The 18,961-nt window shown below is 36.2% G+C and overlaps 1 protein-coding gene across 2 annotated transcripts in view; it reads left to right on the top strand.

The window, feature by feature from the left end:
* The first annotated feature begins 3,215 nt into the window (after positions 1 to 3,215).
* LOC121320647 (male-specific lethal 3 homolog) overlaps positions 3,216 to 18,961 on the top strand; it is a 35,183-nt gene continuing 19,437 nt past the window's right edge. The window contains exons 1-7 of one of the 2 annotated variants that reach the window (XM_041259168.1): positions 3,216 to 3,464; positions 8,134 to 8,216; positions 8,673 to 8,768; positions 10,826 to 10,926; positions 14,894 to 14,991; positions 17,602 to 17,697; positions 17,797 to 17,919. In XM_041259168.1, coding sequence (XP_041115102.1) covers positions 3,366 to 3,464; positions 8,134 to 8,216; positions 8,673 to 8,768; positions 10,826 to 10,926; positions 14,894 to 14,991; positions 17,602 to 17,697; positions 17,797 to 17,919 — 696 coding nt within the window. In that variant the 5' untranslated portion in view covers positions 3,216 to 3,365. The remainder of the gene's footprint in view (positions 3,465 to 8,133; positions 8,217 to 8,672; positions 8,769 to 10,825; positions 10,927 to 14,893; positions 14,992 to 17,601; positions 17,698 to 17,796; positions 17,920 to 18,961) is intronic. The other variant, XM_041259169.1, reaches the window with a different exon arrangement.

The following is an 18,961-nucleotide window of genomic DNA, read 5'->3' on the forward strand; positions in this document are numbered from 1 at the left end:
AAAAATGCAGATAGTGTTAAACCTACTTGGCAAACAACGTTGTCTATTCTAAGCGTTATTGGTCATTGCCATGATCTATAAATAAAACTGTCAGCTTTATTTAAACAGTAATTATCCTTTTCAATCTGGATGTTTTGAGCAAAGAAATGGAAGAACAGATACACCTTGGTTAGAAATATGAAATTAGTCATGTAAGACACGAAAACCTATTTTCTATGTAGCCATTTAATAAGCTACAAGGGATGGGCATTTTAGTTAAGTTTTATGAACGTTTAACATGCATTGCATGGTGTAGCTTTGATTGTGTGTTTTTTTTATTTTTTATTACTGCATCAGATAGCAAAAATGTACTTCAAGTCCTCTACGAATCTTACTGCATATTTCAAGACCATAGCTCATTTAAACAGCCAACATGCTACTATTTCAGTTCCTTGCCTGACAAAGACTACAGCCAATCAGAACTGAAACGAAGAAGAATTAATAGTACAGCTTATGACCGATTTCCCGTTTGGGATATAACCTCAAACTTCAAATGAACTCCCACTTCCTTAGATCAACAAAATAAAAATGTGGGTTACATCAAAATATATTGTGCTGATATTGCTATTGCCTGATACATTAACTGCCCTATAACCTTAATATTAAATTATACTATTTATCATATAGTAAGTTACTAAATAACATCTGAGAATAATAAAACACTGATTGTATATTGTGTGCTAAACCATTGGCTCTAAAACATCACCTCAGTTGTTTGGGATTTGAAAACTCAAAATACCATCTAATCATTTCCAAATGCTTTAGTGTTTTCTTGGCAGCAGGGATAGGGTTCTGGATTTTTCCATGGTTCATTTCAATGCAGTAATTCACAGTAGTGTTCCAGCTGACAAATAAATGCTCCATGAAAATACATAAACATATTTATAGTAATGAAAATATGTCAAAAAATGTGGCTGTTAAACACAAACAAAAGTGTATAAAATCAAGCTTATATTAAGTTAACCATTAAAAATGAGCTGTGGGGGTTTGAAGCAACTTGCCAGCACACAGGCTTTTCTTTATTAATTCTAGTTATGCTATTTACTTTATAAACTAGTTAGGTCAGTAAAGTGATTTACTGCAGTTCAAAAGGGATTTTTCTTTACTACACATCACCTGTTAGTACTGATAGCACTTTTTTTGAGGGAGTATCATGAAAGCTACATTAAATAGTTTAAAACATATTTTAATCGAATAATACTGTATAAACAGCAGGTAATGCAACAGTGCAATTAAACAAATTCTATACAGCAGACTAGTTAAACAAGAGTGGACCCTGTTCAGATTAATGATTTATCACATTCTGTCATTGACAGATTTCTTTCAAAAATTGAAATAATACTTTGAAAAAAAAATGGACAGAGTGGTATGTGCTTTACACCACACACTCATCTCAGAATTATGATACTGAAGTTTCTACAGCTTCTACTAACAGCATGCGATCTCGCAGTGCTCCTCGACCCCCTTGCCATCGGCGTCGAGGAGGAACCTGTACGCGATGACGATCCACACCCTCCACTTCCCCGCCCTCGTCTCCCGCGAGACACCGCTTGGCGGGAGACCCTCCGGCCACCGGAGGGCGTCGATCCCCAGTGGGAAGCCCTATACTCCCCGCTGGTCTCCAGGGTAGCTGGGGAACTGGGATGGAGGGTCCTGCACGGAGCACTCGCGTCAGGAGAGATCCTGCGTCACTTTACCGACACGGACGCCGCATGCCCTTTCTGCGGTCAGTCCGAGTTGGTGGCTCACATTTATTTTCAATGTGCCAGGCTGCAGCTGTTCTTCCTTCTTTTGAAGAACCTTTTGCTGCAGTTCTGGCTGCATTTCTCCCCCACCCTCCTCATATTCAGGCACTGTTCGTGGCTCCAGCAAAAAGAGAGACCTCCTCGTGAATCTGCTCCTGGCTCTTGCTAAACTGCCCATTTATAAAACCAGGAAGCATAAGATGAGCAGGGAAGGTCTCTTTGACTGTGGGGCCATGTTCAGGGCCCTCATCAGATCAAGGATTCAGTTACAGCCCGCCCACGCGGAGTCTGCTGGCGACATGGCATTGTTTGTCGACCAGTGGACTCTAGGGGGCGTGCTCTGTACCACCTCCCCTTTTGTTCTAAATATTTAATTTGCAGTCTTTTCCCACCGGTTTTTGTTTAATTAGTTAAGGTTCATTTTTTTTAGCACCCCAAGGGTGATAATTTGAATTTTCTTCCAGCTGTCTTTGGACAGCTGGTGCAGTCCCACTTAACCGACCTTAAATAGGACTAACAGCATGCGCTTCATTATGAAAGCACAGTTCGGATGACAGGTCAATTCACCTGAACCATACTGGGGTTTGGATTAGTGGGATTACCTAAAATGGTACTTAAATTTTAAAAAAAAACTGTTTGGAGTAACACAGAACACATAACATACAAAAATGTAATTCAAGTGTCGCTTCATGCATCTGAACATGTTGACCATGTGTCCATTTTAGCATTGATTGAAATAAAAAAGATATATTCATTGATTGAAGCTAAAAAAAAAAAAAAAAAAAAAAACACACAAAAAACCCCATCCACTCATTTCCTTGCCATATAAACACAGCAACCTCATAAAGGCATAAACATTACACACTAGTTTTTAGTTTAAGCCGTCATTGACTCTCCAGGCTATTAAAATAAATACATTAAAAAAATAAAATAAAAAGCAAAACAACAACTAAAAAACAGCACACTGGCATGCTCTACCCGATTTAAACCTTCACGTAAGCGTAGAGGTTTGTTACTTCGTTCACTTACGAAAGACCATTATGCATTTTGTCTCGCCCGACCCAGGTACGTGGTTTCACTCTATTCGGAATTGCGACCCGGGTGGGAGCACCAGTGAGAAATAACCTTTATATTCGTGATAATACGGTAAACCAGATCGGAAGCTACCAAATCAAAGAGTACCCAGATTATTATTAGTGATGCTGCAGACCTCAACTGGGGTTGGTGCAAAATAAACTTGGGTAAAACAAACGTCTAAAAAGTGCGCTGAGCAAACTGACATTTATTTGAGGACTACGTTATTCAAAATGATTTGCGAACAAAAAACAAGCACCATGGCCTTCCCTTTTCTTTCAGTTTCCATAGACGTCTCTCGTTAATGCCTGTTTAAAAATACGTGTTCCACTACGGAAACTCAGAAGGTCCAGTTCTTACAGTCTTTAACGCGTTTCCATGTGTACTTTTGTATCCTAACATTAGCTCCAGCTTTTAGGAGCAGGATTGATTTAATAAAGAGCGGCGCGGAATAGGTTAAAGAGCGGGGGTCCCGATTCCTCCTCTCTTGTTCGCCATGATGAACAAATGAACTCTCGGGGAATGAAATTTAAATTTCACAAAGGAGAGAAAGTCCTCTGTTTCGAACCAGATCCAACCAAGGCCAAAGTGCTTTACGATGCTAAGGTGGGGTGTGCAGACCTTTATTGTTGAATATATTTCATTTAATGAGATTACGTCTTCGATTACCAGTAACTTACAGCCATTTTACATTTTTAATTTATTCATGTTTTAAAAATAATAATGTAGAATCATACGTCGTTGTAGCCGTTGTCCAGAAAGGTGAAACTGAGTTGCGTAATTTTTATATATATATATATATATATTTTTTTTTTACAAAATGCTAGAAATGTATTTGCATTTACGTAATATCCAGTTGGTGTTCGTATTTCCTTTTACTTTTGGTTGTTATTTATTTTTATTTATTTTTTGTCCGGGCCAAGGAACAGCTTCCCCAATCGTACACTGTACTGGGCGGTAGGGAAATACTGGGCACTGGGACTGAGCGAGCTTTTTTGTTTTGTTTTGAATGTAATGGTGTAAGAAATGTTACATATAATTTCTGTTTTGTATTACAAAGCACGGTAAATATTATATTGCGTGTGTGTGTGTGTATATATATATATAGATACACACACACAAATACATCTGTCTGTTTATTTTTGTTCGCTGCCATTTTAGTGAAACAGTGCTGAATTATGTTCACGTAATTGGTTAGCGGTCTTCAGGATTCAGTCTGTGTCAACGCCCAACCAAAATAAATACGAAGAAACGCAGATTCTTCATTAGCGAAGACAGAAAAAATATGGTGTGTAAAAAAAAAAAAAAAAAAAAAAAAAAAAAAAAAGTGTATTTTCTTTCCCCGCCCCATGCTTTGGACTTGACTGTTTGTGAAACACTTATATCAGATTCGAACTTGACCAGGAGGTAATTTAAAATGCCAGCGATAGAAGTAAGATGTATGTCACATTACATTTTTCCATGTAAGAAAGCGTTTCCAATTTTGATGAAACTTATTAACAGTAACAATATGTAGCAAAAGTTATTGAGCAGATTAGATTGATTGATTGTGTGTGTGTGCGTGCAAAAATTTACAGCCGTTTCTGCTTATATCTTCAGATGAAACTTGTTAACATTTTTTAGCATAATTTATTTGGATTGTGAGTATATATTTATCTGGCCATATGTACTGTGAGCTCATTGGCTTGCATAATGACATTTAGCTATTAAATACAATTCCAATAACATTTCAATGTTCATTGCCATTTCTTTTTCTATAGTATCCTCTACATACTGTTGATATAAATCAGGGGTGTCAAACTCCAGCCCTCTCAGGATCTTCTGGTTTTCATTTCAACCTAAGCTCTCAATTATCATAATTATTAGGCTTCCAAGCCAAAGGCTGTGAAGCCTATTGTTATTGCCCTGTTTAATTATTGTTATTATTATTATTATTATTCCGCCAAAAGTTTGTCCCAGAGTCATGAAAATGCATACATAAGTAGATGCCTATATGTAGACAACCAGACTTGTGTCCCCCAAGGTGGAAAAAGTTCACAGTTTGGCCACTAGGCTAGATCTTGTGAAAATATTGGACAATTTTCAAAACTCTTGTCAACAAAAACGACTTAAGATGGAGATCTGGCAATGTCACCAGATAGTGCATGAATAGCCTTTAAAAAAAGACGTTGAAACGAAATCAATTGGACGGTTGGTTTGCCCGTCGTGTTTGATTTGTGCAAAATACTCAAAGATCTTCTTGTCTGAAACCGCAATGTTCATCGGCACCAAAATTGTCACGTTAGCTCTTGACAAGGTCGTTTTTTAAATTTTGAAAAATCCCCGCTCTTTAGTTGAAAAACGTGGATGCAGCAGATAAAACAATTATTTCACGATACACGTTGGATTTGCACAAACTATTTAAAGATCCTCTTGTCTAAAACCGCAGTGTTGATCGGCACCAAAACTGTCACGTTTGCTCAGGACAAGGTCCTTTCTAAGTTTTGTAAAATCCCTGCTTTTTTGTTAAAAAACATAGAGGCAGCGAGCAAAATAACAATTTCATGAGTGCTATATTTACATATATTAAAGTATACATCCATACTACAATACACGAGACATGAAACTGAGTAAGATAGTAGAGGGTAATTTGAAGTACTGTCGATTTTTAAAATTGCGTGTTTTGGTCACATGGTTTGACGGCCATATTAATAATTGAAAAACGACTTATGACCCATAACAAGAACAGTGTTGCATGTATGCTCTTCAATATTGGTACAGTTGTTCTGTTCATAATAAAGTAATAACTGCTAAAATTGAAAGCAGATTGGTTAAAGTTTGGTGGCCATACTGGAATTTATGTTTTATATTTTATCTCCTAGGGCGTGCTGATATGGTCAAAGTTATAATGGAACACGTATAGGAAGTCATGTGCTCTATGAAAAATGTGATCACCTGCGACCTTTGACCTCTCCAAAAGGTCAAGCTAAAAACTGGCTCCTTGCGCCTCAGGGATCAGATAGTTGTGGTTCGTATAAAACACGTATAGGAAGTCATACGTCCTCTATAAAAAATGTCATTACCCATGACCTTTGACCTCTGCTAAGGTTCAAAACCCACAAATTGGCATATAGCTCCTCAGCTGTATCTAACACAGATCAGTGCACTTAAACTGCAGCGTAAGATTATGCTCTACCCGATACAACTTGAGTAGCCCATTAATTATAGGAAACGTAGCGAGCTGTATTAGCGATTGTGATGATTGAACAATGTTTTCTTGGAAGCCTTTATAGTTGCTAGCAACTCTAGTTGATCTAATTATTTGTTGAATTTGACATATTTAAAATTTTTCACAATTGGTGGTTTAAAAATGCACTTGAGTCAAGGTATACTACCTGTGAAACATTTTGAGGCCTGAAGAGAAGTGTTAAATGTGTCCAGTTAATCGAATAATTAGATCAATTAAGTAATTGAGAGCTTGGTGGAAGGAAAGCCAGAAGACACTCCAGGGCCCTGTTCCTCATAGCTGGCTAACTGAGTTAGCCAGATAACTTGACAGAAGTTTGGCTTTTTCCATTCCTCAAAGCAAGCTTAAAGTCTAGCCGACTAAGTTACCATAGCAACACATCCTTAATCTTAAACCTGCTCCAGCGCAGGCTAATTTAAAGTTAGCCAGATCTTTGTATAAAAACTCGTACTTCTACCCTGAAAGCACTTGACACACCCCTCTAAAATAGCAACGCCCTTCCTTAGAGATCCCATAGCTCAAGGAGCAATTTTAATTAGATTAGCTTTTCGTAGGGAAAGAGTATTGAGAGATTGCCAAGATCCTTTGCGTCATTCTGATGTTTTGCATTGCCCATACCACCCGGCACAGTTGTGCTTTGACAGTAACACATACTATATGCATAGGGCTGCGCTTTTTTGCTAGTGGCGCATTCCTATACTCAGTTGGAGATGCTGAAAATATCGACAAAGCCGCTGCAGGCCGTGCAGCCCGAAGGGTCTGTCTCGCCCTAAAGATATTTCTTAATGTGTTCATCACATTTCTGGGACATACAAGGGGAAACGCCATCAAAGAGGGCTTCTATGCAGTCGCAGGTAATTTACTAGGTTATATGCAATTTAATGAATAGGTAATCCCATCATTATCGTTTAGTAAGTAGGCTACATTATTATGCAGAGTTCCCCAATGTCATTGGTGCTGTGGACTGCAGTCAGATCCCCATCAAGGCACCCTCAGACCAAATGAGGTGGATTTTGTGAACAGGAAATCTCTTCACAGCATTAATGTACAGGTACTTATGACATTAACACGTACATGAAATTAAAAATGAGCTACAATTCAGCAACTGATTCAAATAATCCAACAGTTGAATGACAGTTATACAATGCCAGTGCTAGACAGTAGGTGTCAGACTTTGCATAATACTGTACATCATCCATGACTTGACCTCAATTATTCTCAGATGATCTGTGACAGATCCTGCGACGTCATTGTTGCATGTGTGGTGCTCCACAAATTAAAAAAAAAAAAAAACGTACGCATTTAGCTTATCTGCAATTTTTTTTTATGCTTCCTCTCTGGACTTGGCAGCAGTGTTGCATTTAGTTGTGATAATGCTTTTATTTTTCGCAAAACTTTCCATTATAAGCTCTTGCTCAGTCAGGTTGAAAAAAGTTGCTCTCTTTTTCAACGTCATCTTTCGTGAAGATCATTGTTTCAGTGCTTTGCGATTCTCTCTTTGAGGTAGCACAAGCACGCGCAATTACCCGGATTTCTGAAGTTGGAATCGGGTTGACGAGACACTTGGCCTGTATTCGCTGTCGAGGAATGGAGATAGCCTGACTTCAGTTATCGGGTTAATCGAATCTGGCTAACCTAGTTAAACCAGCTACAGGAACAGGGTCAAGGAACTGAGTCAGCAACTTTATTTTGCCATTAGCTCTTAATTTGGAATTAGAGCGTGAGTTGCATGATTTGCCCTGTGTTTCATTGAAAGTCATCACTGTGTTGTTGCTAAACCTAGTACTTGTGTTCACACAAACAGTAACCAAGCCCTAAAATGACAGTTTGGTCACACAGCAACAAGGGTATTGTGACATTAGACACTTAGTACAGCAGACTAAAAGTCTGTAATGGTATGTTATTGCCTTAAGGTAAACTGGTTGTTCAGAAGCATATTCCGTGTCTTATTAAAGAGTAAAATGTTGTACTTGGTTTTGACCCTGGCAGGCATACTAAAACAGGACTTAATTTAAAAAAAGCTTAACATGTGATCTTATTTTTCAACAGGTTGTAGATGTTCTCAGTGGAAAAGATGAAAAGGGTAGGAAAGTCCCAGAGTATCTAATTCACTTTAATGGTTGGAACAGAAGGTAAGATGCATTCATTGTTTATATATATGTCAAACCCCAGTGCACAAGAGCAGCCATTTTGAAAAGATCTTTGAAACAGACTTTAAAGTTAGAAGTGTAAAAAGTTGTCAGGATGTTAACATATATATTTCGGAGCCCTGTTACTTACTCTATGGCTGAGAGTAATTTCATTGAATTTAATTGGTAAGTGAGATGCTATTTCTACACAAAAGTGTTTATTTATCAGCATACATACTATAAATCATGTATGCATTCTGCTCACTTTGCCCTGCATTTTACAATGCCACCTTGCTTAATTCAGGAGTCAAATGTTGCACCCATGGGTTTCTGTGTCTTTATACGCTTGTCTGCAATCCTACCTCGAAAGTTTAAACAACAGTAGTGTTCAGTTAGAACAGTTCGGTTTCTCCCTGTTGTATCTTTTCAATTTTATCTTCAGTTTCTTGTTCCTTTCAGTTGGGATAGATGGGCAGCAGAGGATCATGTCCTTCGTGACACGGATGAAAACCGCACATTACAACGTAAACTGGCCAGAAAAGCTGTGGCTCGCATGTAAGGAGAAAGCATAGTGCACATTATTTGACAACTTGTGATGTTTGTTTAAAAACTAAATAAGTAAAGTAGGATTTTTAGTGATTGTTTGTTGATTCTGAACTGCAGATTAGATGTTTTAGGGTATATTTTGCTTTGTAATGTGCAATGAAGTAGTGCCATCCACCTGTGGTGGCCACATCTTGTGCTCCAAATGAGTCTTATATAGGTCTGTAGAACTGTATGACTTCTTTGTTGTTTTTGGGTACCTGAAGAATAGAAAGTGCTAATTTGAAATACAAACAAATTCTCTTTGATAATAGGAGTGTGATTATTTATTTATTTATTTATTTATTTATTTATTTATTTATTGGCACAATAGTATAGCTCAACTGGATGACAGAGCAAGAAGGAGACTGATCAGAGAGTCTACCAAGAGGCCAGTGGCAACTTTGCAAGTGCTACAGGCTTTTATGGGCAAGACTGGTCAAAGTGTGCATGTGACAACAATATCCTAAGCACTCCACAAATCTGGCCTGTATGGTAGGGTGGCAAGAAGGAAGCCATTACTCAAGAAAGCCCACCTTGAATCCCATTTTGAAGTATGCAAAAAAAAAAAAAAAAAAACTCAGGAGATTCTGTAACCATGTGGCAAAAAGTTTTGTGGTCTGACGAAACTAAAATGGAACTTTTTGGCCTAAATACAAAGCGTTATGTTTAGTGCAAACCCAACACTGTGCAAATCTAGGGTGCAAAGTTGGTAGAGACTCACAGCTGTAATTGCTGCCAAAGGTGCTTCCACCAAGTAAAAAAAAAAAAAAAAAAAAAAAAACTTTGAATTATGATCTTTCAGTTTTGTATGTGTGTGTGTGTCTATATATATATATTATATATATATATATATATATATATATATATATATACATACACACACACACACACACACACACACACACACACACAGTACCAGTCAAAAGTTTGAGTACACCTGCTTGAAACCAGGTTTTTCATGATTATCTATGCTTTTAACTGTATAAACTTGTCTATAAACACTTAATATTTCATTGATACGTGTACTTATATAAGCTGATAATCATAAGTGAATTGCATTCCAAAATTTTATTTTTAAATTAAAATGTAAATCTTGTCAGTTTCAATTAAATGGTCACCCAAAGCAAGGGGATTTCAGTCTGAAACCCAAGTCGGTTAAAAGTCTGAAATGTGTATCACACGGTGTTAGAACACTGGCCTAAATATAAAAGTGTCTTTGTTAGATGTTATCTGAGTTAATTAGCATGTTACCTAATTAACCTTTTGTCACCAATTATTGTTAACAGGTGAGGGTCCATGATTACTATAAATATAGGTAGCATAGGCACAAGTTTGTCATTCCTGAATGTAAGGGAGCAGAAAATGGCCAAATGCGCTCAGTTAAGCAAAGAAAAAAGACTAATTAATTTAAGAAATGAAGGTCAATCTTTAAGACAAATCGCAAGAACTTTGCAAGTGTATGTAACTGCTGTGGCCAAGACCATCAAACAATTTGAAGAAACTGGCATTCATGAGGACCAAACAAGGTCAGGCAGGCCAAGGGTGACCTCAGAATCAGAGAACAAGTTCATTTTATTTCACACATTTTATTTGGCCTATGCTTGCTTGTTCCTTGTCACTACATTTGCCAAATTTCAAGTTAATACAACATGCAGTAATTCAGGGATACAGTAAAGTGCACAATTATGAATCCATCAACAAACACTAAAACTGCTCCCACCGATATGTCACCAGTTGCTTTGGTTGATGAAACTTATAAACGTAATGTATTGAAAGTGGGCATATGTTAAAATGATTTAAAGGTCATATTTATGGCCACTACAAGTTGTTTTTTTTTGTACTGTTTGTTAAAGTTTGAGTATTGTTTTAAATAACTGTACTGTAGTACAAATTCAGCTTTATAAGAACTTATAAGAATTTATGTAGACGTGTACGTACTTGAACTGGGACGCTGCTTTTCACTGGTCTGGGTTTGGTTATACTTGGTGCTAAAAGTGAATGGCGTTGTAATAGTTTGTTTCTTGCAGGAGGAGAAAGGGCAGAAGGAAGCGACGCTGTCGTCTGCCTGGTGTTGACTCTGTGTTAAAAACTCTTCCTGAAGAGGAAAAAGAAGAAAATGATGACAATTGTAAGTTTTTTTTTTTTTTTTCGGATCGCATGGCAGTGTCATCTGCTGCACTTCTACTACCCTACATTTCTATTGAAATCTGGCTATGACTATAACTAGAGCAATCACTAGCTCTCTGTAAGCGATGTATTGTGTGCATTAGAAAACAATGCATATTTAAAACAAATGATTAGTTCCTGGTTGAAACCGAAAAACTGGACTGTTGGATTTCTTTCTATAGCCGGAATTAAAAAACATTTGACAGTGTCTTTGTCATTGCAGGAGGTTACACTTTTTTTCATAAATGAACAGTTCAAATCATGTGCTACATAATTGGAAGGAAATGCAAACCTTGGTAGATTGCAGTGGGGAAAAAGTCATAGTGCTCACATTTTGGTTATCGCTGATTTAAAACCTCCCTCCAAGAGCTTTGAAGCATGTCAAATTGAGAATAGGTCCATGAGATTACATTTGTATTCCACTTGTGATACCCTAGGTATAGGGGGATTAATACTGTATACTTACATTATTGTTTAACCTTGAAAGTAAACAAACTCTGGAGTCCACTATTCACTTTTTAGCATCCTTATGAGAGGTCCAGTCTTTGCGATATCGTCTCGATATTCATTTGACACACAAAACCGGTGGTCTTTTCTACATGTATGAGGATGTTACCTATTGGTGGCTATAGATGTTTATGCAATGGAGCCAAATGTAGAAAAAGGTGCCATGATGGCAATAAAATGCCATATTGTACTTGCGATAATTCCTGAACCACTGTAGTTCTCCATGTTATCGAACAATAAAGAAGAATGTATATGCAATGTCAGTATTACAGGGTAATTCATGGTTACTGAGTTATGAGTAAGGCTTTCTTGTCTCTTTGTTTTTTCCACTGTTATCATGGGTGTAGCGATTTACGTGAAATGTACCCATTGCCGTATAATGTGAAGTTCCCTTTGTTCTGAAAGAATAGTGTAAATATGTATATTTTTTAGCACTTAAAATAAATACACTATGTATGTCTTTTTGACATACTACCTGTTACTGTACAATACATTTAGAAATCAGGTTTAATTTGCTTCTGATAAATAACTGAACACACTGCACACAGTTGCACAATTTCTTTAAAATGTCCTCAATGAAAAATAACTTTCTGCTAACGATCGCTCTGTCCCATAACAGAAGGGGAAATTTCACGTGTGTGCAATTTTTACGTTTATTTGTTTTCTTTTGTTTGATAATTTACTGATGGTTGTAGCAGCGTTTGTCCCCTATTCTTGCCAGTAATACTAATACCATGACTTTTAAATAGGACAACAATGATAGTTAAATCTATTGCATTTTACTACAGCAATTGCAAAAAAAAAATAAAAAATAAAAAAAATTAAGCAGTTTAGCACCTTTTGTGCTATCGCAGCGACAAAGTTTGTAATTTTAGTTGATTTAATCCCTTTTTTTGGCAAATGTGGTGCACAATGGATATCTGCTGGAGTCCAGGCAAACATTCCTGAAACATTTTAAGAAAGTAAAGAGTTTTTTTATTAATTTCATTTTCAGGAAGAAATGCTTCTCTCCCCTGACGCTATTGTAACAGGCACAGTCAAAAACAGACACAAGTCAATAATACTGAGGTTTGGATACAGGTCCAGCAAATTTCCCCTGTAGATGTAGTCGAGCATCACATTGGCTGGAAACACATTTGTTTGAATTGGTTTCTAGGTTCATTCAAACACGCAGCCCTACGTGTGTGAGACACCTATACATGGAATCCATTTAAGTTTGCAGCCCTGACGGCACGCGCGAGCAGTCTTTGTTTTCAGTGTGTCGAAATGAGTTGAAAATGAATTAATTTTTAAATGTCTTGCCGTTTTTAGGTTAAATCACGGGTGACATGATTATGCAGCACATACTGGTAAACTTAAGCATGGCTTTAAACCCCCTACCCGTCTGTTTTTTTTTTCTGTTCGTGGCTTGTAGTGTATAGGTAAAATGGCTCATTCATTCTGGTGCAGACTTGAGGTGAATATAAGTTTAATAGTAACTGGCGTCCACTTTGGGGGGTATAATTCAGTAACCATTTACCCTGTAATGCTGACGTTGCATATGTAGTGTTTGTTAGATAACCAACGTCTGTTTCTGTCTGATACAGATGCAGTTACATCACTCCAAAATGCCTCATGCTTTCCGACACTGGCCCAATTTGTTGTAAGGGAAATGTTATGTATAGGATTCATTTTTAATTTTTTTTTGCTGTTGTGATTCTATTTTGTGCTGTATGGCATGAAATAAGAGTTCAAAATGGTGTTTTTTTTTCATATTTATTTTTTGAAGGGATGTTGGAAGTGTTTATTCAAGTTAAATTTGATTGCTTGTTCAGTTCGCTTCAACAGCTACTGTAAAAAAAAAATAAATAAATAAATAAAAAGGCACAGCAATCCACAGTAATGTTATACTTTATTAAAATGTGTCTTTGGGCACTTAAATGTCTACTTTATATAGCTTGTTATTTTTCCTGAAATACACACAAGAATAATATTTAACTGTGTGGCATTCACTGTTTTGTAGTTTAATGGGGTACAAGGTACAAGACCTTCTCAACCTGTTCTTATTTGTGGGATATATATAATTTTTACTTTAATACAATATTGTATGTAATTGCTGTGCTTACATTTTGAAAATTAACACATATTTGCATACTTGTCTGAATTAGTTAGAATAAATATCTGAACATGAAAGCTCCATGCATGTCCCAGCACTTACATAACCATAAATGTGGAAAAACTCTTATCCAGGGTTGGCTAATGGCCAAAAAAAACCTAGGAGCTTATACTAAACCAACCAAATGGGTTTGTTCTTGATCCCAGGGGTCAACGCAGTATGCAAAGGAATGTTCTCATGTTGAATTAGATCCTGGTTGAAACTAAGCTGTTGCAAATGAAATATAATGAAAATAGTAATTGAACTGTTTAATCCTTAGAGGTAAGAAGCTACTCCTATAATCTACTCCTATAATCTTAAGTATTATACAGAAACTGAAATGATCCCTGTTTAGTTCCTACAGCTTTGCAGGGACAGGCTGGCTGGTTTATTTAAATGTTTTAAATGTGTTTTATATATTAAAAATATATATATATATATATATATATATATATATATATATATATATATATATATATATATATATATATATATATATATATATATATATATATATATATATATATCTACATCTACACAGAACCGCAGACTGCTGTGTAGGAAAAATTAATTCCGCTTCACACAGCAGAGCAGAAACCAGTCCTGTTCTTTGGTATGCCCTTGAGCCCAGTCAACAAATACATCCTCCCATTGCTTTTTGGTTTGCTATATAGCGCTGATGTCTACGCTATTGTATGTACCACGCATACAGAGTAGCTCCTGAAGCCATGTGGCATCTTGAAACTAATGAAAATGTAAATAAAAAAAAGCAACACCTTGAAAATATTTACACTGTAAATAGTCACAGGTCTTCAAGGACCTTTGACCTGAAGCGACTTGAGCCATAGTGACGCCCCAATTTGGTGTCAAACATAAAAGATCTTAAGAATTATTAAAATGAATGTTGTAAACGGTGCGAACTAATGTATGCAGCTCCCCCAACCGCCCATTAAGGGCAGGGATTTACTTTTGTTTTGAATACAGTTTTCAAATTTTACGGCTGTTGCTTATTTATAAAAATTCTGATGTATTGTTTTCCAGGCATTGCAGTTTCTATCATGAGAATTGGTTTGTGGCATTCATAACTGCTTCTTTGCTTTCTGATTTAATTAAATAGCTGTGCTGCTTTAACAATATTTCATGATTGGTAGTGGGAAAGACTGGGAGCCAGAAAAAAGCATACCAAGAATATAAGTAAAAAAAAAAAAAAGAGAGAGATCCAAACGCTCAATAAGAACAGAGTTCTGTCAAGTTTTAAAATCACTTTTTTCTACTTTTTCCATTGTAGCTTTAATTTCATCTTCTGAAGACAGTGATGAGGATGATTCTGATGACGACGAATCATTAAAAAGTGAGGAGAGTGATCTTGAAGAAACTGCAGAAATGGTAATGAGTGTTAAATGGTTGTGGAATTAAGAATTTCACAAAACTATGGGGAAAACAGACATTAACTTATTAATGTTAGACAGAAAGGTGATACCCTTTATTGGACTAACTAAACAAAAATTGAACACAAGCTTTCAAGATGTTGGAGGTCTCTTCAGGTGAAAGTAGAAAGTTAACAGCTTGGATTAATTGAATTTAAAGTTTTCTTCTTTTGATTTGATAAAGGGTAAAAGTGTGCTCCACAGTGGCCATTTGACCTGACATTCACAAACACATACGTTAAGTTGAGTGCCCTAGTAAAGGCACAACAGTGTGGTGTCAAGTTGTCATCGTGTTTTGTGAGTCACAGGTGGCAGGGGTCAAGTCACCTCGCCACACTGCAGTGGATCCTTCTGACCGGACATAATTGGACAGTCTAAATAATATTGGTTTTATTGTGTGCTGTTATTTTACCACATTGAATTGATTGTTGTTCCTCCACCACCATCCCAAAACGGAATGAACAGTGAAGACATTATTATGGTTTTCTAGTCCGTGAAGCAAATGCCAGATTTCACTGGGGCCCTTTGTTGAGTTTGACGACTCCTGTTCTAAACACATGGAATTTAATAGACACTTTGTCAAAACATTTGTCTACTATTACAGTATATTAAAATTTAGGAATACAGCTGTGGCCAAAAGTTTTGCGTCAACCTATAGAATTAATTTTGTTTCATAGTTGAATGAAACCTGCTGAAAATAATGTTACGTTAACATATTGAATTACATACCGCTTTGTAGCTTTCCATATACTTACAAAAAACTGATAAATTAAAATAATTGACACTTCGACTACAATTACTACTATTGTGGCATACGGGAGACTCTTGCGATTTTATAATTTTGTAGTTTCTTTGATTTACTTGATGTTAAATAAAATATCTAAATTATGTTCATATAGTCTCAATCCTAAAATTCTAGCAGATGCAAAACTTTTGGCCATAGCTACTGGTATACACTTTAGCTTTGATTTAAAATACTAGAAAGTGAATTGCTTTTTTTGGCAAGATTTATTTTATTGCCAACGATCGTTGACTTTTGAAAGTTATTTGCAAAATTGAATTTAAACAATGTGCTAGTCTACTTCAAATATGCTGATGGAGAAAACCCAGAGCAACAAAATAAATATTTAAAAATACCGTATGCAGATAAATGGAGCATAAGGGTCATACCAGTCATCTATTTTATAACTTGTTTATGGCAAATGTGATTTTCATAACAAGGTTATCTGTCCTAATACACACACATCTATAATGTATTCTTTCATATCCAGCTTTATTTTGAGGGATGTGATCAATTACTAATTGCTCTGAAATACAAGGTTGTATTTAATTGTTTAACTTTTAAAGGCTGTGTTGTGGATAATGGCTAAAATGGCTGTGGATAAATGGCTGTGTTGTGAATTATTTTCTTTGGCTGGAATTACTTGGTGACCAGCCAGCAACACGATTACGTTTCAGAGGCGCCTTCAAGAAATAGCCACAAATGGTTTCTCCATTTTATATTTCATTTTGAATAGTCACTGCATCTTATTTATTATTTATCAACTTTATTACTTTTGTAGAGTTTAACCTTTTAAATGCTGTGCCTTGTTATGGTATAATCTGCATCATTTACACATGCACACATGGTGTTATCAGTTGCAGTTTTGTATTTCTTGAATTTAGGTGAGGGAATGGTTGTGGAATTCCCAATTGTTTTCTTCATAGTGTGATAACCAGGGATCCTAGTTTTCCGCAGTAAAAAAATTATCAGATTTAAAAAAAAAAAAAGTGTCATTCTGCAATTCATATAAAAGGTTAAAATGGAGTAGTTGTCCATCCTTGTCCATCACATTATGTGATACACAAAGTACTTCTGAATAACAGTTAACACAGGAAGTATTTATTGGTACACTTTCTAATTCAAATGAAGTTACATGCTCACCAAAGTGCCATATATTAGAAACAAACGTACTATTTTAATTTTAAACATTACAAATACGTCTGTGTAGCAGTAATTAAAACCAAAAAATAGTATTCAGATAAGTTTATCTTGAGTCAGTCTTTGTCACCTGGATGGCTATTGCCAAACTCATTGACCCGATCTTTATGGGTGATTTTTTTATCGTTTTCGGCATCTTTTAAACTGCTTTTTCAGTAGTAACAATGCAATGGATATTGAAGTAAACTGCAGCTATGTTTGAACACGAATGTGACACTGACAGTGCGCCTTGTTCAACCTTCTCTTATTTACACCAGAAGCATATTTATTAAACAAGTATATTTGCTAAATTTAAAACAGAATTGCCTGTGTTGTTCATTATATATGATAGGTGTAGACAGAATAGAAAATCTGCATTATTCCACCGCAAAAGGATTCTTAGGATCCCCGATAACTGATGGTCCTGGATAGGCAGAGATAAACTGAGTTTGTATACAGTGGATTTTGTTGCTGCACTTGGTGATAAATACCCAGTTACCCTTGGAATAGACAAGAAAAAATAACATTTAGTATCTTCAGAAACTAACGCTTTTATTTTTGTGTTCCTTTTATCTAACTGAGTGTGGTGCAACTCTTTTTCCTATTAAGAACGAGGATCAGTTCATACTTGGACAGGTTAGTCCATCCATTGCCCAGCTGATCCATCTGGATCAGTCCCTCAGAAATCCATGGCAAGGGCCTATTGTAAGTGTACTTTAGTGTTTAATCGATCTTACTTTCTCCCTAGAAAGGCCAATGTCCATTTGCAGTAACTCACAACATTTCCTTCCCCTAATCCTGTAGAAAGAAGAACAAGACGTTCACCCGAAAAAGGACATGGAGGATAAAGCAATAAACATAGAAATCCCTGAGGTCTTGAAGAAGAAGCTGGAAGATGATTGTTACTACATTAACAAGAGAAAAAAGGTAATGGACCAAATGCATAGTATAGTGTTTGAAAGGGAAATGGAACTCCTGTTATAAAAATAACCTCTGCTTCTGAAAAACAGGTAAGTGTTGCCAAGGGATTAGTTTATACAGACTTCTGGAGGGGGGAGAACAAGATGGGACATTATCTATTCCTGCCTACTTCAGATGTTTGGTAAGCTCATCATCTTTTTTGTTTGGCAGCCAGTGATTTAGTAATTCAATTTCTGTTCCATTAAACATAACTTCCATTTTCAGTGCACTTTGGTGGTTTTGTATATTTCATTATACAGTCGAGGTTTCAGAAGCTCTGTGCTATTAGGCATTCACCAGGACCAAGGAGCTGTAAAATATTAGCAATTTTCAAACAATTTGTCTAGCCTTGCTTCCTCTGACTTCTTTATGTACGTCCTGAGGTTTTTGCAATTTTTGTTCCAATGTAAGTAGGAATAGTAATTTGACTATAGATATAACAATATTATTGAGAACAGTAGGAGGACAAATTTCAATTTGTCAATCCAAGTTAATTTGGAAAGCATGATGACATTGGTCCATTGTTAAAGGGAAATAACTGTAGATGATTCACAGCATAAAAATCAAGTCCTAGTTTGAAATTGCAGAAATAATGAACTATAGTTCACTACTGAAACTATTTCCGTTTCAGGTTGAGGCTAGCAATGGATGATGTCACAAAGACTTGAGAGTTGTTTCCAGCAGTTCCATCATTTCTTTCAAAAGAATGTTACCCATTTATATATCAGGCAGTACTGTAAAAAATTAACATGCTCATTGTAATACACTAACCTTTCGTTGGTTGGATAGAAGGGTGGTTTCATAAGCCTTACAAGTTGACCCTACACACTTGGTCAGAAATCAGAGTAGCTCCAGAGCAACCTAATATTTGATAACAATACACATTTTGAACATTTTTATTTAACGCTGATGTAAGTTGTGTGAACATGCCATTTTTTAATGTGTAGTATAATCAATAACAATTAGGGATGCACCAAATCCAGGATTCGGTTTCGGATTCGTCCCGAAA

This window comes from Polyodon spathula, chromosome 9 (assembly GCF_017654505.1).
Source record: "Polyodon spathula isolate WHYD16114869_AA chromosome 9, ASM1765450v1, whole genome shotgun sequence".
In the NCBI taxonomy this organism is placed as follows: Eukaryota; Metazoa; Chordata; class Actinopteri; order Acipenseriformes; family Polyodontidae; genus Polyodon; species Polyodon spathula.